Here is a 21,000-nt window from a genome sequence, read left to right as displayed (position 1 = left end):
TAAGATGCGAATCAAAACTTGACTAATATTGCAAGCAGAGTTGAAAAGACTGAGGAAAAGATGTCCAGGCCCAACAGAGACGTCACACTTAAACATGCACACAAGGACAAGTCTCCTACTAGAGACCAAACTTTTTTTCCTCATTGCCCCATGCACTTACCCCAGGCGATCCTACCTGGAATCCTTGCACAGTGATGCGCACTGTGTCCCCCACCTTTGCCCTAGTGGGGGACATCAAGAGTTTAGGACCCTTTGGAGCAGCTGAAAAGAGAGGGGAAAAAAAGACAAAGGAGACAAAAAGACAAAGGTCATCGTACTGAGCGTGGAGAGCAAATCTTGTCAGATACCTGTTTTGTCACAGAGGGAGAGAGACAAATACAATTTCCTGTCAATTAAGGTCACGGGGCGAGAGGGAAGGGACCTGCAGGTTCTTTCATCCAAAGGACTGCGCTGGATTTATTCCCCCTTGGAGAGAAAAGAACTAAATTGGGTAGATACTCATTACTAGAGGAGAATGGGAGTGCACCGGGTGGAGTGTGGAGGCAGTGAGATAAGGGACACTCAGAGAGCTAATTCCCTTGTCTTGGTGTGGATAGCAGCCCCCAGATGGCTTTCATTTGGACCCTCTAAAACAATGGGATGCAAACAGGAAAGGGAGTAGGTAGATTCTAATATTCTGAGATTTTGAAGGGCCAGTGATCGTCCTGTGTGTGAAGCGTCAAAATAAAATTAGAGATTTGCATAATGTTATGAGAAGGTAAGTCGTTTCATTGTGGCTAAGCTGCACAGTATACTGCATTAGGGCCCATACAAGCAGGTTCTGCATGATTTGAGATGATTAACAATTCCCCTAAAGATAACTGGTTCACACGCTGTGCAGTTCCATATGTTAGACAAATGGACTGAGCAGAACATGCGAAAAGACTCAAGCTAAGGGCATCCTATCAATTACGCCTGTACGAGTCCACCCCAGGAGTTCTTCAATTAATTTGGTTTGAACTCTCAATATAAATCACACTGGGTACTTGTTTTCATTGATGAGTTAAACCAAAGGATAAATAAATAAACAGACAAATGACCTCAGTATTTAGCTATTAATCTGGCAACAAACTGTCCACTGTGGCTAATGAAGCATGGCCTTTTCTTAGGCATCCATTGACTGCAAGCCTGCAGCAGGCTAATGGATTAGGAGTTTCACTATCATATATGTAAACAGGATTGAGCATGTGGCATTGCCCATGTATATCACATCTTGGGGTCCACTTTGGAAGCAGAAACAAAAGCATTTGAACTGCACAGAATCGTTAGAGAGACTTCATGCAATGCAAAGGGGTGGAAGCGGAGGAGCAGATATTCATTAAGATTTTAGCTCCACTGGACCACAAACTTGTTATTCTGCATAAACTGACTCATTTATCCGGAAAATCTGCATAGCAGAGGAAATCTTGGAATCAGTAGCTTTTTATTAAGATTAAAGGAAAACATCCGCGTATTTATACTGGCAACCCATCGAAAGACAATATGTGAGCAGTTTGACATGGCTAAGTGCTCCATCTCATGCCGACGACGGATTGCATTTCACAGGCGAGTTTTGGCATGACGGTGTCAAACACTATCGTTCCACCCACACACTAACGGAAGGGTATTTTTAAATACTGGTGTCATGGCGTCACATTGAGCTCGCAAGGCATATGGCTGGGGAGGATGATGGCTGATTTCTGGGATTTGCTCCAACAGTGACAGTTGGCGTGCTACGTCACCACCTTTGATTAGGGCAGCATGCAGTGTGATGGACATAACACAGCCTCACTCTGAGGGTGAGGGCCTCACAGGGGAAATGAGCCTCGCTCCCGTGAGACCGTCACCTAAGACCCAACTTTCTCCGTATGCAAGGAGGAACTCTTATCACTTCAGGAGGGCTCAGAGAATAAACATGCCCTACAGAAAAACAACTGCGCACGCTGCATCAGGTGTGCTTTAATACAAAGCCAAGACATCAACAGGTCTACCCAGCTGCACAACAGACTTAAAGCAGTTGAAGGGAACCTGTCACATTAGCTGGGTGACTGGTTTCGTTGAAAAAAGAAGCTGGAGAGGCATGAAAGCGAATTTAAAAAGCCTGACTGACTGCTGGATCACGCTATCGTGGTGAATCCGACACTGTGTAATGTCTTTCACGGATAGACGAGGTGACCCAAAGCAGGGAGATAAGACAGATTGATGAATGCGGAACCGAGCTGCCGAAGAACACAGACACAAACAACATACTAGGTACACATAACAAATCTAGATTTCCATTGGCAAACAGACACAGACATTTACATACAAATAACCCCACACGTATATGCACACAATCCCCCCCAAATGCACACACAGACACACACCTGCACACACACAGATCACAGCCGCCTTCCTGAAACTGAGCATCTGCTCTTTGATTATCACGGTCTGACGAAGCAGTGACTGGGAGATGTGAGGAAGCCTGGATCTCTTCTCACCGCCGTCCTGCGTATGAAATGAGAAATCCACCACTTGTCTAATGATGCTGAATAATAAACAACTTAGCTCATCTAAATCCAACGCAAAGAAATGCTTTTAATTATTAAGACGCAGCATGGTCATGAATACAATCCAGGAGAGTAAAATAGACCGGCCGCGTGATCTCATAGAGGAGGCTCCCAAGGCCACGAGGCAGCGTCGGTCCATTTGCATGGCGAGCACGGAGCCGATCATGAATATTCATAAAGTGTAATGCAACATTGGTCAATTGTCAGACTGTCGCTCCATCTCATGTGGCAATATTAAATCTCTGAAAGATTTATTACTTATGGGCACTGCAAAGACCTCCTTTTCATTTCCTGACCAAACACACCTGAGAGAGCCGAGAGTGTGTGTGTATGTGTGTGTATACAGTAGGACAGATCCTGAGCATAATTATCCAGTTATAGCTGCATAATCTAAATGAATCGGGTATGTCAGTGATGGGAATCCTTAGGTGAGCTATTTTACACCGTCACATTCATTTAGAGATTAAAAAAACTGCTGCATACTCTTAAACTCTGTGTTCCATTTTGTCTATTATATGAGCAAAATCAAATTTCTATTATAACAACCTCTGACCTGAATCGTAACCCTCGTCTCGCATAGCCAGACCCATCTCCACACAGCGTTTTAGCGCTGCGACAGTGCTGGAGAAAGGTCTGACTGAACCTATTATCATTCTGGTGTAGTCGGAGGAAAAAAACCCTCTGGCTTGTTACTTTAAACCAATCGTCTTGGACGGCAGCGAGCCCGGGATGCAGCAATGGTGACCTTGCAAAATAGGGAGAATTCTGCCTTACTGCACGATGCAAATCGTCTCGAAACTTGTGCGTAGGATGAGCTTAGATGTTGCTGCTGTACTTTACGCAAATAGCGCAAGGGGACAAGAATGGAGACCATTCAGCCAATGGCAGCCTTATGGTGGCACGGTGGGAACACTGTCACCTCACAGCTCGGGGTTCGATTCCCGCTGTGAGCGCCGGGGGCGTGTCCTCCACCATGCTTTCAGTGCCTGCTGCTCGAGGAAAGGGGCCTTTCTGTGTGGAGTTTGCAAGTTCTCCCTGTGTTCACCTGGGGTATCCTCCTTAAAAAACCCCCACTAAAAACATGCAAGAAGATCACCACCTGACCAATGGTGACAAAGGAAACTGGGTCCCCAGGCGCCGGTCGGGTGGCAGCCCACCGCTCCTGGTGTGCCGCGGAGGAAGGACGACCAGGATGGATCAAATGCGGAAGACAAATTTCACCAATTGCATGGCGTGTCGTGTATGTTGTGTGGCAAATAGAGGGGATTGTCCCTCTGATTCTTCTTCTTCTTATGCCAACAGCCTACTTCCTGTGAGTCAGACTATCACAACCCCATTACTTGTTTTATTCCATTCCATCCCGAGCCGGATCAAGTCCCCAGCAGGTCTGCGAATGCTTTGAATTTCAACTGAGCTCCAATTAGAAGCAGCAAACGCACATTCTCTTTCCTTTAGGTGGTGTGGGGAAAGAGGAATGTCTGGTGATGCTTCCGTCTCTTTAAAAGAACAAAGGTAGTGATGAATTAATGACTTCAAACGCAGCGGAGAGGAAGGCTTGTCAAAATATTAGCGCCTTTGACATTTAGCAAGAGTTTCACAGGGCCCATTCCCCTCAGGGTGTGTCATCTGTTTTATCATCAACATGTGAAAGAGCTGTTAGAGGCTTTATTGCAATACTTTGTCTGGAGAAGACAGCTCATGTCGTTATACCTTCGACTGATGCTGCCGTCTACGTCTCGCATGTGATGTACTATGTTTCCCACCACTTGGGAGATGATGGTGAGAGTTATTTGCTTATATGAGATATTCCCATTTGAAAAAAAGTCCCAATTGCAAAAATCGTTTTTTAAAATGTCTATTTAGACACCGGATCGTGCTTGGATATGATTGAATGGTCTATAACAGTGGTTTTCAAAGTGGGGGGCCACCAGGGGGCGCTAGGGAGGCTCAGAAAATTGGAGGGAAGTTAAGAAAAAAAAGCAAAAAAGCAAAACATGTTCGTTTTAATATTCTTATGCTAAACAAATGTAATAATTATTGAATAGTGAACAAAAGTAAGAAAATCATTCTAAAAGTTGATGCTTCTTTACATATTTTGTAGCATTGTCAGTGGGTTTGCAAAGGGGGTCCCCGGCCAGAAGCTAATGCTGTCTGGGGGGCCATGGCATGGAAAAGTCTGGGAACCCCTGGTCTATAAGACAAGGCTTGCAATATTTCATATTTTTCTTAATATCCATAAAGACCAAAAGCAACAATAATTTGATCCCACTAATAAGTAGAACCAGCGACACTGCTGTGCCACACGTGTATTAATACGCAGCTGAAAATAGTCCCCAACAACTTGCTTGAGTCATGTTTGCTAAGAGCTAGAGCTGTTTTACAAATTTAACGAGCCTCTCTTAGAAATGAACTATAGTATATGTGTGTTTACCACAGTACCGTTTTGTAAAGATTTATGTGTTCAGCTGGAAAAAAGCTTGGGGCTGCGTGTCACAGACTAGTTACTGTTTTGATTTTTTTATGGGATTTATCGACCAAAAGAGACATATAGAATAACACCGGCCTCCTTTCAGCTGCTCTGCACAATATTCTTTATCTGATAATACACGCCTCTTGTCAGAAAACTGATTCAAGAGGTACAACAGAAAGGAGTGTCCCTTCCTCACTAATTGAGACCCTGTAGATTCATCCTATTTACCCAGATATGTGTATGGATTCTGGCAGGAAATCGTCTTGGCACACTAAACTGAAACTGAAATTAACCCAAAATCCAAAAACTTTTCTCTTCTCAAGCAACAATCTGTGAGTGCACCATCAAAAGAAAGACGGATTAATGGATAGCTCAAACTTCTGCAACAAGATTATCTGGCAGAGTTCAGGTCCAAGGAGTCCTCAGTGTCACATGATGTTAATGCAGCACTGGGTGATACGGCCTCAAAACAATACCACATTTTTCAGGGTGTTTCTGCAGTGCTACTATTCTTGAATCCATCACGCCACAGATTTTGCGATGCTACGCTGAGCCGATGCAGTTTGTCTGTTTGGTTTAGGACTCACAATAACTGTTGAGCTCTTTTCATGCACGAGCAGGTGCTTCTGCTTGAGGTGGTGAAATAAGTTTGTTGCATTGCGTCCTTTGTTGTTGGTCGTCTTGCATTTCTTACATATTATAGTGGTTTGTGGTCCATCAAATCTCTTTTGAACCAGCTCCTCCACTGTGAGGCTGGTAGCTGTGTTGCCTTCGCTTTCAGCCATGTTCGATGCTGCTGTGCATAATGGTATGAGGTCACATCAACAAGTCAGAATACTGCCAGTATCACGATAGGAATTTTTCTTAGAACATTAAAAATGATAAGTACAATGCACTTTTTTTCAATTCCCCCCAAAATCATGCTGCTATTTGTGACAAAGTCAGCAAGCTTTACTGTGCAGTATTGACTTATGTGAATGAAATGAGCTGTAAGTCTTTCCTTTACAACAGTGAACCACAGTTCAGGTGAGGAAAAGCTGTGGTGTGCCTTTAAACTCCTACTTGTCACTTCTTAAACCTGCTAAAGACTTTCCATTTTTAGATGTTAATGACAGTGTCCATACATCCACTCTGAGTGACCACAGCTGCTCACCAGCATAATAAGAAGGACACATTTAATTAGATGAAAGGTGGTGATGTGAGATAAAATACTGACAGCGAGACACAACGCACCAAGCATCTCCTCATTCAGAGCGTCTCCCTGCCGTCAACCATTGCTAGCATCTCGTGGAAGATAATGTCTCTGTTTATCATGTCAGGATTGCGTGGCTTGTTTCCAGGAGGACCATGCCAATGTATTGCCTTTGAAGTGTTAATTGGATGCGCTGGAAGCCATCTTTGTTTTTAGATTAAAAAAATGAGAGACTGTGTGTGTCTCTCTTGGATCGCACGCCATTAAAACTTAATGCTAACTTTTCCTTAAATTATGTTTTCAGGATTCATGATCTAAATCAATACGCCTCCCGCTTTGATAGTTTGCAAATAAGCAGACACGTTTTAGAAGCGATGTGTGTTAAAAAAACAAACAAACTAAAGCTTCAGACTAAAGAGCTTAAGGGAGGAGCTCACTGAAGTTCGAAGAAGGGCCTGAGATTGTCTTTCCAGTGATATAACACTGGTCAGTGTGTCTAAATTCTCATTTGACTCGTCTAATTCAGGTTGACTTTTTCAATAACGGTACTGAGTTAACTCAATCTAGCAACAGACAGCTCGATGAATTGCCCTGTCAGTCACATGGAGTTTTGCATTCGCCGCTAAACTCGCAATCTGCTCAGCTGTAACACAATTAAGTGGCATCAAATGAAAATCAGTGTTGTTCTGAGTACATTTGCAAAGGAGACATAAGGGGGCCCAGTCGGTTTTCAAGTGCGGCAAGGGGATACAAGGAGACATCAGGAGATTAAAAGGGAGAAGAAATGAGAAAAGGCTGCGTGTGCGTCGAGGTGTTTTGAATGTGTGGGAGTGGGAGGGGGAATAGAGGACAGATGAGAAAAAGGCAGCGGCATGCAAGAACAATGAGCTAGTCTGCATCCTGCTCACCTAGAGTGACCTCTGTCTGCATCGGCATGGACAGCGCCGGGTGCTTGACTTCGCAGCTGAACAGGGCATCATTATCCAGCTGAGGGTTGAGGGTCCAGGTGAGTCGGGCCTGCACCACCACGGAGCCATCGCTCTGGGGGAGGTGAGTGTGGCTGAAGTAGTAGAGAGGGTCTGTGCTGTGGACCCAGCGGGGGAACTCCCGGCTCACCACTGTCTCCGGGATGACCTCTGTCGCGGGGCTGGGCTCGTGGGCCTGCTGACCCTGAGTGTGGACACGCTGGGGGCTCTCTGTGTACAGACGTGCCGACCGCCCCTCGGGGTCCAGAAGGGAGAGGGAACGCTGCAGTTTGGTGTCATCGAGGTCCCTGCTGATGAGCGGCCTGGCTCCTCTCACCCCCGCTGAGCCGCCTCCCTGCTCGTTGGTGGAGGTTTGAGTGTAGGAGATCACCTCGATCAGCTCACCATCACGCTTGAAGTACACCTTAGACGGAACAAGGAGTAAAAAATAGAGTGAGAAGCAGGAAGAGGACGGAAAGATGTACTGTGCTGCACTTTTACTGGATTGTTTTTACTGGACTCTAGCAGAAAAGAACAAGGTTGTCATCATATACCTCATAAATTTGACAAGGCGAACAGTTTCCTCTTTACACATCCAGCACATTCATTTTTAGTTCTGTTTCTGGCCGCTTGGTGAATGTTGGATTCTCCTTTATTTTAGCTCAGTTTTAGTAAAATCTCTCTCTCCAGGAGCTAAATGCTCCACTAAGTTCACCAGCCTGTTGCTAACTCTGTCTGTGTGCCTTTTGGTGCAGGGCAGGTAGCGTACAGTGGCTTTAATAGACCTTTTTCGGCTGACAAATTAAAATAGCGATAGAGATGGGGTTGATGGAAACTGAGAACGAACCAAAAATGGGAACGCTGTGGGCTGTAAAAAGCAAAAACGATGAACCCAAAGGCTCTAAAATGCTCTGTAGAGCTGTGGGGAGCTGCAGAGCTGGGTGATAATTCTTTGTTTTGACACTAGGAGCATCATTTTTTTCAATTGTTAATTTCATAGTGCTGATTAGTGCAGCTTTAAAAACCATCTTCTGTGTCAGTGGTGTAGTAGCAGGCCACCGAGAGAGCTTTTCCCTCGATATTACAGGAGTTTTCTCCCCCTTTCATGAGTCTATTAACATCTCTGGTTGCCATATCTTCCGACGGGAAATTTATCCTCCCATTTCAGCCTATAACCTCCAGACATTAGCATTGAAATAAGGTTGTATCATCACTGCCTGTGGTGTTGCTATTTTGGAAACAGATGTGCTTTTCTCTTTTTTTGTTCAAAGAAAATTTAATCCAGAGTTCTTTTGGGGACCTTTGGTCATTTGAATTCAATTTGCCAAAGATCAAAGAGTCATTATTCATTCATTGTATTGTTAGTGGTTTTTGTGAGGAGATGGCTGAAGTGCGCTTTGATATGGTGCCAGCTCTACGGCTGATGCCTTGAGTGGGTAAACAGCAATAATGAGTGTCAACAAGTATAGATGAGGCCGAGCTCCGGAGGGATAACTCCAAATGACAATTTCATGTTCAGAAAATGGATAGAATCAAATATCCCTGGACCCCAAAACAGCTTCACAACGCAGGGCCCTGTCTATGGATCAGCATTCGTCTTTAAAGCGACGGTACACACTAAAAAATATGGTCCAATTCACTGCTTCAACTGCTAACTTTGTATTTGGTAACTAAGGACACACACACTATTTTCTTTTAATTACAAAGTGAAACATCGTTCAGAAAAGTTTTATTTTTGTCACTTTAAATGAACAAAGCCTGGCTGATTTGCAAACCTTCCGAGTTCCTTTCAATTCAACCTTTATTCCAGCAACTTTATTCCAAAACGCTGATGAATGGGGTCTGTCTGTGTGGGCCCCCTTGTTGATGAGGATATGTTTGCAAAGACAGATGCAGCATCATTATATCACAAGCTGTGTTGTGCTGCTGGGCTGTATCAAAGTATTTATAGCCAACTCTAAAAACTTTCCAATGCCTGCCATCAGAGCCGGCTTGTACACATCCACATGGGGCGAGGTGACCTTGCTCAAAGGCGTTCAGCAAAACTGGTTGCTGTCAGTGCCATGGATAAAGAAAAATCAAACTTTAACCACTTGTCCTCCTAACCAACCTGCGGCTCTTACCTACCTTCCTCGCATTGCTCCATGGCTCCATCTACCTGCAGCACACTCTCAGTACAGAGGCGGGGTTCAAACAAACTTTTCTTCCAAACTTGAGTTGCTGTTCCCCGTTTACTTTGTTCATTTTGGGACGTGATTGTAGAGGTTGATGCACAGCGGTCCTTATTATTTATTTCAATTGATTTTCATTAAATTTAATTAGATATTTCATTAGAGGAAGATCAGATCTGAGTACTTAAATTTGTCATGTCCTTTTTTCCATCTAGTCTATCACGTCTGATAATAAATTGTCCTTGTTGGGGAAATTCTGAAATCACTGCAGTGCAATCTGTTGTTAAAAGATGACTAATGACTTCATCTATGAGTACAACCTTTAATTTTTAATTAGTGCACACACACACATAAAAGATATTGCTGGAAAATTTTTAAAAAGCTCATCAAAAAGGTAAGTGTAGCTCACTGCACACACATGTGCAAAGTAACATTATTACACTCCATCTTATTACTGTAGCTGAGGGGCAGGTGAGGCCCAGGCTGCGTCAGGTACTCGTATCTCTGGAAACCTGCTCATTGAAAAGATAATACACCTGAGCTCTTCGAACATTTGGTAGTCAAGAGTACTTAAGAATATGTATTGGTTAAAGGCTTGTGTAGCATATAAGGCTAATTTACCAATTAAGTTCCATTAGCAGATTTTCCTCAGTTGAATTTTACCATGTGGGAGAATTTCATACTCTTCACCTTTCATCTGCATTTACCTAATGTGCTCTGCAGAGCCAGAGCTTAAAATCCAATAGCGCAATGGGAAGTAGAAGCATCAGCCTCAGATCCACAATGACCCCATTGCTTCTGCTGCTAACTCCTACAGCTCCTAGACAACTTGCAAAGAGAAGGCGCTTTTTCACTGGGTATTAAAACACCTCATTAATTATCACAGCAGGTGGAGGGAGAGCAGCGTGGATTAGAGCGATCCATGCACCTGTTCTGTAGCTTTTGTTGGACAAAATGGTGTGGGTACACAATAACACCTGTGTTGGCTATGGATCGGTATAATGGGGAATTAATTCGGTAAGCCTAAATAACTGATTTGTTTCTGTAAACATTAACAGGCAACTTAATTTATTGGCATAAAAGAATTATTGATTAAACATCTACACAGCTTAACAGAGTGCATAAGCCGTGTGCTGCTGCGTGTGAGTCAGAAATAATACCTTTACGGAGGTCTCACCTGCAGCAAAATATCAAGCATCGGTTTAGCTATTCATAAGGATCCCACCATGACTAAATATCCTTCGTTGCCACCTGTCTGCTTGAAGCATAAGAAAAGGAATCTATCAATGTTTCATCAAAGACATGAATGAATGGGATAACAGATATGTAGCTGCAGGGAGAGAGTGGAGTGTTATTTCTGTGTCATTATCCTGCAGTTCTGCTCCTTTTTCATTTCCCCTTTCATTACTGGGAAGCAGATCACATATGGATTTGGAAATACTGCAGACACAGATATAAATAGACATATAGAAATGTCAGAGGAACTGACTGAACCCAGTCATTTCAGATTGTAATTTGTAATGTTGTTTAGTGGATGTCCTGTTTGGTGAATGCCAATCAGCAGGCTGTGTTGGCTTCAGCAGAGCTCTGACTGTTGTTATAAATTAGTTAAATGTGAGCACTCTGTAAGACACCGTTCAATTAATGCCTCCAAAATCGTGACTCGGGATTAAACAATCCGTCTGAGTGGAGTACAGTTCCGCAAGGCTACGATTTGACATCTTGCGAAAGTGTTGAAATGTGTTTTGAAATGATTTTTGATGGCATTTGTGAATGTACTGGAGAGCTTACAGCAGCCAGATAAGAAGGCAGAGAGAGAGACATGAGACAAAGGTCCCGAGTTAGACTGAATCTCATGAGCCCGACAAAACGAGCCACCAGCACCCTGCATGTCTGCAAATATTACGATGAATCAATCCACAATTCATCTCAAAATCTAAGCACAATTAAGGAGACATCTGCCATCACTGTAAACGTGGTCTGTATTCATTTAAGATGCCTACTAATTTGCTAAAATCTCATTTCCCACATTTCCTTGTCTGACAGGCAGAGATAACGGAAAACGCATCACTTCTTTCACGTCTGCTCGAATGGGAGAGCAAACACTGATTAATTTTCCACAAGTGATTATAAAGCCGCCAAAATAACACTGAGGTTGTCTCTCACTGTGCTACATGTCTCCAATAAACGGTTGCATTTCACAAAGTGACATGGAAACTTTTGTCGGGCACTGCTTTAGAAAAGCCGCATGCTGTGTGATTATCCTGCATCGCTGTGTACTGACAAGAAGAACATTACTTTTTATGCCGCACAGAAAGATCAATGGTTATCGAACGGCACGTTGTCATACAACACGCAATTTCTTGTCCTTTAAGGTGGCTTGAAATGCTAAGCGTGGATCTTGAAATCTCCAAACATGCCCTCTCAGGAAATTATAAAACATCCAAATGTAGTTTAGCAAGCGTGCAGGGGAATGTTACTGTCTTTAATCAACACATTTGTTTGTTAGGTAATACGTTTTCCTGCTGCAGGACTTGGAAAGTCGTGCTTGTCCTCATGTACAAGGGGATTTTTGAGTGTTTTTGGCATTGCCGTTATATTGTTCTCTTACAAACAGTGTTACTGCATGGAATAAAGTGATTATCAATCACGCCTCTGTTATAAATCCCCAAACACTTCATAGTCCAATATATGCAGACAATGAAACCAGACACAAACCACTTACTTCATTCTGAAATGAATTAGCACAGAAAAAAAGACATGTAATTCTTAGCAGTAGTCCATACACAATGGCATACGGCAGTGGTAAAATTAAGCTGGGATGGCAAGAGAGGGGTTTTGCATTTTTCCTCTGAATAGACAGGGATGAAAGCACCTGCATTGTGCACACTGCCAAGCTGCTCCCTCCCTCACCAACGTCTCAAATCCACAACCTTTTTGAAAACCTAACAATCACGCATTGGTCCATATACACCTTTATGTTGCTGCAATTAATCACGGCGGTGTCAAAGGGACAAGGCGGTAATTTTCATGGTGACAGAATGATTCAACGAGAGAGCAGAGGCAAGAGAAAAGGGTAGAGAAAGAGGAGAGAGGCAGAGGGAAGGATCCTGGTCATGACTTAATCAGCTTTCCTTCTTATTATTAACTGTCATTATCTTTCTTCTTTTCAATCAGGGCTTGCTTGTGCTGTGAGGATGCTCTAATGAGTGGCACTGGGAAGCTATTATTGATATGTCACCAGCTTGCTTCAGTGGCATCAGATGCCGACAGATCTCGAAACATAATACCAGACAATTTTAACACATGCAGTCCATTATATTCAGCTCTCTGCAAGCTGCAGTGGGGGGATTTGGCATGTTGGGTGTCTCCTAAAAGTGGTGGGAAGCGACAGCTTTTCAAAGCGCGTGAACTTAAAAACACACGGTTTAAGTTATGATGCAATACACGCAAACTGCGCACAGCATGATGATTTGTGCAAATATGGTGAATCTACCTTATATTATGATAAACCTTAGGTAAAAAATAAACCGTCATACTTCTCTGCTAGGAGCAACGCAGTATTACATTTTATGATGCAAGGATGCTGAGATAAAACACCAGACACCTTATTATTTCTGTGACATCTGCAGAGGATAGATAACATGTTAAAAGAATGCAGGCCATTATGCAGCTTTCAGTATGACTGCGTTCATGCCAGGGCCACAGAAAGTACGCACGCTAACAATAGTGCTTTGTTGATGTTTTTGCTCCATTAGCCGCACAAGCCACATTCTTGAGTTCACATGGAAACTGCGGTAGCCGCTGCCATGGGAGCAGCTATCATTTCTCACATCAATCGAAGAAATTTGACTCATGCTTGGTAGCTGGCTAGCTACGTAGGAAGATGACGACCGCATGCTAACTGTATGTGAGGGGGGAAACAGCTGCCAATGAGGCTAAAATCAGAAACCAGAAATGCCCACGGTGATTCAGAAGTCTGTAAGCAGGTGACTGCTTTAATTAAATGCCAAACAAACTTACTTCCACCGGTTACACATCTCCTTTTGTTAGGAAAGAGAAAAACAAACAAACAAAAATAGCCCACTAAGCATTTAACATTATTGGCGGCGCACATTTGCATGCTAATTTTTCATTCAATCCTACTGTGACATTTGAAGAACCAATAAAAAGAACATAATGAGCCAGAGGAAGGATGAGAAGGAGCCTCTCCAGAGCTGCTTTTAATATTAGTGTAACTGACATGCAACAGTGGCAGAGCAGAATGAACTTTCAGCACTTTCAAATGTCTAAACCGAGCCAGAGTGAAGCGTCAGACACGACTGCATGCTGGAAAGACGTAAAAGGATGTCGCATAGCAACAAGGAAAATCTTTTTCTTTGTGGACCAAAGTGAAAGGATGAAAACAAACACGAGGCTCTTGTCTGTGTTTAGGATAAAAGAAATCGTTGTGTTAAACGATGTTTAAAGCGCTCGAGGTTCTTCTATATGGTGAGATAAAGCCAAGGCTGTCGTGATGTGCAATATTTCTGGTTTGAGCGCAGCAGTGTCAAAATGTGACTGCACCGCATGTTTAGCTGTTCAGCACACAAAGTACAGAGCCAGAGGACACATCTGACACGTGCGTTCTGTCCATAAAGCACAGACAGTAAGTGAGTGTGAAGCAGTTGTGAGGGCCTTATGAGTATTTTTCTCCCCCTCGCTTCCTCACAATTTGGATGCTCATTATTACAAAAAAAAATCTGTTAATTTATTAGCATTTATTTTTAAACATTAAAATACAAAAGGTAAAAATAAAAAACAGCAATTATGTGAAAATCCGACGATAAAAATAACATTTGAGGCACAAAGTGGAGCTTCACTGTTGCTTTGTTTTAATTACTCGAAGGGATTTTGGCTGATCTGCAGCGTAATCAGCAGCTCTTGTGCCTCGTACCCATTTTCCTCTTCACTTTCTGTTAGCAGCAGCCATATTGGAAGCAGCACTTGCCACGACAGGACCCTGGATCTGGCCGTTTCTGATGCCTGGAATTTGAACGCGGGTGAGCTTATGTTGAAATGACAAAACTGTTACGGCAGGCATAATCGCTAATTTTTACGTGGATGTTTTTATTATTTTCTTTACGGAGCTTTACAACAAGTTTCCACTCATTGCTGTCTGACCTTTATTTTTTCAGTCTACTCTCACCACTTTATAGCCGGTGGAGCATTTAGCAGCTAAAGAGACAGATATTGGGTGGCATGGTGGAACAGTGGTAACACAGTCGCCTCACAGCTAGAAGGTCCCCGGTTTGATTCTTGGGGGGCTGTGGCTGCTGGGGGGGGCGTGTCTTCCACCATACCTTTGGTGTCTGCTGCTCGAGAAAAAAAGGGCCTTTCTGTGTGGACTTTGCATGTTCTCCCTGTGTTCACCTGGGCTATCCTCCATAAAAACCCACTAAAAACATGCAAGAAGATCACCACCTGACCAATGGTGACAAAGAGGAATTGGGTCCCCGGGCGCCGCTGTCAGCTGGCAGCCCACCGCTCCTGGTCTGCTGTGGAGGAGGGACGACCAGGATGGGTCAAATGTGGAGAAAATAATTTCACAAAGCATGCCGTGTGTGCAGTCTCCCCCCTGTAGCATGTGTGCGCTGTGATTAACAAAGTATATCTTAAATCTTAAATATTTCCCTCAAGACTTGGTGGAGACCAAAAACAGAGCTAAAAAAGAAAGATTAGATTTACGTCCTCCAGGTGTCCAGAAACTATTTCTTCTGTTAAATAAAATATTTAAAAGTATTTTCAATTTTCAATAGATTTGGATGTTTAACCACCAGCTTTAGCTTTATGAAAGGTTTGTGGGTTAAACTGAAAATATTACGTGAAGTAACGTCAGCGCTGACTTTCGGGTTCACGCGGGACACGAACATCTGTCTCCTGCGTGAAAGTCCTGTGTCTCTTTGACCCGTCCTTCCTTCAAATGTGGACTTTCTTTCTCCACGTATTACGTCACCTCATATATTCCACAACAGATTCCACGTTATCAGCTTGAAAGGTAAAATGTCAACGTCGTGTTCAGCATTTGTTTCTCCTTTAGCCAAAAAACTATTGCAGGTTTTAAAATTATTTATGATTTTGTGTAGGTTGATGTTAGTTTCACTGTTCACTCAGAATTCCTTGTAAACCTCATTTTATTTTATATTCAGTTCATTAAGGATTTTATTGGTGAAATACGCTTTGATAAAGATAATTTAAAATGAGAAATACTACAGAGTGGTCATATTCAGCAGCTGTTAACTGGTGGCTCCATAAATCTGGCCACTTTCTTTGTAAGTTGTGAGCCACTATTGAGACCGGGCTTGCAGTGATATGACATTGAAAATAGAGCTGACAACAGCTCATTTTGCAACCAGCCCCGGGGCAGCAGCACCGACAAAGACTAAATGAGTTTCATCAAAAGGCAACGGGAGCCGTTTGAAGTTGCAGTCACATAACTGGGCCAAAGCAGCAACATTCAAGCAAATACTTACAAACCTAATAATGAGGTTTTGTGATGCAGCATGACCGCGGACAACAACATAAATAGAACAAATGGTCACAGTTTAAACGTGCTGTTTGTACTCATTCTTAAAACTGAATGGGGATCAAGTCGACTGTAGTAATATGTAGATGTGGTGATTAAGAATACTGTTTTCATCTTGTTTTTTCAACCAGCTCTTATCTTTGAGAGTAGCTATGAGTTTAGCTTTGATTATCTTGATGTGCCAAGCTCTGAGAAATCATTTGACTACATTTCACTTCCACATAGAGTTTGCTACAGAGCGAACCTGCTCTGATGCAGCTGTAACAATTCAGACAAGCAAACATACATACGCACCAAAAAGAAATATGAAAGCAAGCTTCACTTCCCAAAGGACTGAACTACTTTTCATGCAATTTAAAAATTAATATTTCCTTTTACTGACTAAGGACCACTGTGTGAGATCTTAAAGGAGATTAAAGAGAAAGTTTGCAGGACTGGGGAGCACAGTCAGACTGTACTCCTAAAATCTATCCATGAGACCTGTCAGCGCTTGTTTACTGGGTTTTGATTTAGTCCAGCAGTACAAGGCAACTTTGACGGGCCGCGATCAGCTCCCCACAGAGGAAATCTAATTTTCCAAGTTAAAAGTGCTTCTTTTCTCCCTTTCCTTGGATCGGGCAGGCTTGACTTCATATCTTGCATCACTCCGGTGTAAACACTGAATGTGTCTGCCTGTGAGGCTAATAAGCGACCCTGAAATTAGTTTCCATCCAGGCACAAGGTGCAAGAAAATTTCCTGCAATAGTTTTTGGCTCAGTGACTCACAAATGTAATTTTACCAAATGATTTCCGTGTCATGAGAGCACCAGGAACATTCAGACTCGTGGTGCACAAACGCAGGTGTTTTCACTTATATTGGCTGATTAAGCCTCTTCTCAGGCCTGTGTGGGTGTGTACAAACAGCGCTCGACTAACATCCGACTCTCCTGTTAGCATTGTTTCATCTGCCGAGGAGGAGCAACTTATACCCTCATGAATATACATACGGTATATGAAATGAAATACGAAATACATCTTTATATGAAGTTTGGCGACTTGAGAAATCTTTCAGCAGGCATTTCAAACAGAATGACTGAGAACAGCTGTGTGGGTGTGCGGGACTTTTAAAGTCTACCGGTGTCGTCTCTGTTCTCTGATAAAACAGAATTGGTTCAAAAAGCCATTTTGGAGACAAAATGAGCCAGTGTGAAGATGTCTTGTTGTTTTTGGATTCATTATCTTCCCCTAAGATTGCTTGTTTTAAAACGCTTGTCTGGAGGCTGCTGGATCTCAGTGGTGAACTGAAAAATTTATTGTGACAAAGGTTGGCCATATCAGTTTCTTGTGTGTGCGATGCAGGCAGAGCCCACATAGCTTGTTATTTTTAAGTAATTCCATACTTTTTGTCCATTACTGCCATTTTCACTGATTTTGCAGCTGTGCCTCGTACAGCCTCGTACAAAAGGTCGACAACTTCATTTTCTTTTTTCATACTCTGGATTACATTGCTTTATTTTAGGATACAGCACATCACCTCTCATATACTGACAAGCTTATATGTGCGCTGTTAAATTTGTAATGTGTCTCTCACTCATTCCACATCCTTCACCATTGCCAATGATTTCTCAACTTGGTATCTTCTCTTTGCACCTTTTCCTTCACCACATCGATTTCAGTACATCTGTCTTACTTTGCTACATCCTGCAAATAATCTGCTTTTCATGTTTGATCAAACCAAGTGTTCATGTACTTTGAGAGCTCATTCTTCCCTACATGGCTCATTTTCTTGGAATTTGTTTAAAGAATACGAAGAAATGTTGGAGGTTTCTCTTTGAGACTGCTCTATTCTATGAACAGATGTTTATTGTATGAAACTATTTGTTCCCACTTGAATTTCTTAAGTGCATTGAAATGACCGTGAACTGCCTTTGCAGCATAAAGATTCTTTGCATTTGCAAGTCAATACAAAAATCTGCCAATATATCTTAAACCAAAGCATTTTTTCCTGCAGTCTGCTAATACAATGGCGAACGGAGCAGCCAAGCTGTCTTTCAATTCTTCGTTTTATCTCAAGTCAACAACTTGGACCATTTGCTCGCAGAGTGACTGACAAAGCTAATTATCAGCAATGTGACTTGGCCGCTGACACTGAGGCAGTCTGGGCTCACTGACCAGCTGACACCTTTGAGATCTCTTTTCCTTTTTTTCTCTTCTTCTTTTCAAGTGTTGGAAAAAGGATCCAGCAGTGCTGAGCTTTAATGGCTTAAGGCTCCCTGTGAAATCACAACAGGGGGAGAACCTCACTCATCACACCATCAAACCAGGAAGTACCTGGGAGGCGGAAATTATATTCACCTTGTATTCACCTCTCACTGGGCTCATAATTGCTGGAGATGGGTGTGCTCAGGGTCTGGAGTCCATTACCATACACCCATGGACGATGATTAATGACCCGGTGGGAACAAACAGCGAGCGACCGCTCTCAAACAGCGTCCGTAAGCTCATACACCAAACACAGGAGCATATGCTTCAGATATTTTCAAGACCTTGTCCTGCACTTCAAAAAGTTGACAGAAAAAGTTGCAGGTAGGTGTCACTCTGAAATGCGTGCCTGCTTGTATCGGCTCGATTTCACGCACGTGCACATCGGTGTGTTCCTGCATGTGCATGTATGTGGGTGTCCAGTAATAATTCTGTGTGCAATCATTACTATCATGTCACTGCGATTAGATTAATTGGCCTGAGTGTGACCATCAATAACACTAATGTGTCTGTTTCCTAAACCCGATCTACCTTTTTTAATGACTACATTGCATGACTAAATTAGTGGTAGTAATCAATCACATGTCACTCTGTAATGAATGTAACAGCGGCACTGGAGCCAGCTACTTTAAATGACTGTGTGTGTGTTTATGTGTGGCCTGGTTTGTGCAGAGCTGGCATCCACCAGAAACTTTCTGGCAAACAACGCTGGATGTCTGTGGGATGCACTGAGATCAAGGAATGTGCTGTTGTCGTGCAACTTTAAAAATTCTGCTTAAAGAGCCTTTTTACTGGAAGTGGTCTATAAAAAAAATGGCAGCAACATGCAACATAGTTGTTTTTCTCCCCCTCTGTAAACAACAGGGATCTGTGTGCTGTAAAGGCAGGTCCCCAGCGGACGAGCAGCATGGCGTATCTTCAACAGCGACTCACCGATGGGGCTGGTTTCCCTCCTTTCGCAGTGCAGACGAGAGTGAAATTCTGGGCTTGGTATCGACTGAATGGGGCTGGAGTGTTCTCTGCCACCACTGATATGTTGTTTGGAGGCGCTGTGGAGGACAGAGACAAGCTTTGTCAAACAATATCCCAAAACATTTGAAAGGCGCAAAATGCAACCTCAGATATTCTTAAACCATTAGAAAACATCCGCTCTCTCTTGGCCCGTGCATTCGAAGAGGTATTTTGAGATGAAATGTCATCTTAGGGTTATACGTGTAGGTGGAGACGGCACTGGCAATCCTGACAGCAGAGCGAGAGCACGGAGGAGAGTGCAGGGAAAGAGCAATGTGCCCAGATGTTTAAAATAAAATGGACCAAAACAAAGCTGCAGACTTGCTTTCTCTATCTACTAGAAAGCATGGACATGCTGAGAGAATCTCCACTTAAAATGACAACTGAATGTCTGGGACAGTGTGTTCAAAACTCCCCGGGGCTCATGTGAGTCGGATGAGGCTGATAAGGTAGAAAATCTCATACATATCATATCACTAACCCTGAATACCTCCAGGGATTCAAGCAAGTATGTCATAGCAGTGTAAAGGGAAAACATGTGAGCAAGACTTCACAGCATTATAGGAGAGCACCGGGAGGAGGAAGAAGTAATGAATGGAAATCTCCTACATCCCCGAAGAAATCAGCTGTTCAACATGCAGTGCTCTAGTCCTTGTACGGCGGCTTAAATATGAATACTTCATAGACTATATTGTGGCTGATTCAGGGAAATATCAACAAGCAGGTTTTAACTGATGACACTGCAGCAGATGATGGCCAGCTGCACAAGGACCACTTGAATTTTGATAAGGCCTGCTGAGCGGCAGAAGCACATTCTGCAACATTTTGTGGGGCTTTTCATCTATTCTACATGTCCTCTCTTCACAATGCTGGACCAGTCTTTTCCTCCAGACTCGGCAGTGGAATATTTCAATTGGCCCGAGCTCTAATCAGAGCGAGAGGCGTTTGTGAAATCTGTGGAGGACTGCGAAGAATATCTTCACAAGTTACGAGTCCACGAGCTTTAAGGCAGATAAGGCAACAAAAAAGGTCACACAGGGAGCAGTGGCTTTTTCTGTCCCTTTAAGTGCGAGTCCATCAGACATGCCACAAAAATTAATTGATTAAAGGTGAGGTGGGGGCTGGTGGGGATCTAGCTGCTGGCAGGGGTGCCTCTGTGTTTCCACACCTCTTAATTGCTTATTGATGGGATTCATATGGTAGTAAATTAACCTTAGAACACTCCATTAGCTCACTGACAAGCCTGTCTCAACCTGGCATATGATAAGCTGTCAGAGGTGTCTGTTCCTGACCAATCATCCTCAAGTGCTCGACACAGAAGCAGTGTCAAGTGCCTCTAGTGCAGTGAAGTTGCTCCAATATGCAGGGCGCATAACCAGACAATAAAGAAAAATCAGACTTTATAGATTTATAATATTGATTGCTCTATTTCATAAAGCAGCATTATACTCTACTTTGTAAAATCTTGCCGGAGTCCAGTAAATATATTCCTAACGCCATCGTCAATTTTTTTCTCTGCAAAGTGCTTCGAGTGCCGCTATAGTGCGCAGTTAAAAATTATGATTCATTTTCACAATATTAGCAGCTGTAAATACCGAGAGATCAAGGGAGTTTCGTAGCAATCTGCAGAGAGTTTTAACACACCAAACCGCACGCATTTCATTTAGACGAAGATAATCTCATGAAATTCCATTTTATTAGATTAAAAATAATTACTGTCAAATTGCAAGTTTCCACATGGCTGATAAGCATTGATAATCCCCTGACAAGCACTTCTCCAAGTCAGTAGTGAGGAGATTCTTTGTTCAGTTTGAGCAA

At 43.0% G+C, this 21,000-nt stretch overlaps 1 protein-coding gene across 2 annotated transcripts in view; it reads right to left on the bottom strand.

The window, feature by feature from the left end:
- The window catches only part of igsf21a (immunoglobin superfamily, member 21a), a 181,453-nt gene that overhangs the window by 15,254 nt on the left and 145,199 nt on the right, over positions 1-21,000 (bottom strand). Inside the window, exons 5-7 of one of the 2 annotated variants that reach the window (XM_070958331.1) lie at positions 19,105-19,220; positions 7,138-7,618; positions 176-261 (exon numbers count right to left, since the gene is read on the bottom strand). In XM_070958331.1, coding sequence (XP_070814432.1) covers positions 176-261; positions 7,138-7,618; positions 19,105-19,220 — 683 coding nt within the window. Of the gene's footprint in view, positions 1-160; positions 262-7,137; positions 7,619-19,104; positions 19,221-21,000 lie in introns of both variants that reach the window. The other variant, XM_070958330.1, reaches the window with a different exon arrangement.

The sequence above is a fragment of the Chaetodon trifascialis genome, chromosome 3 (assembly GCF_039877785.1).
Source record: "Chaetodon trifascialis isolate fChaTrf1 chromosome 3, fChaTrf1.hap1, whole genome shotgun sequence".
Taxonomy (NCBI): Eukaryota; Metazoa; Chordata; class Actinopteri; order Chaetodontiformes; family Chaetodontidae; genus Chaetodon; species Chaetodon trifascialis.
The sequence above is the reverse complement of the archived record's forward strand: the minus strand, read 5'-3'. Positions and strand labels throughout refer to the sequence as shown.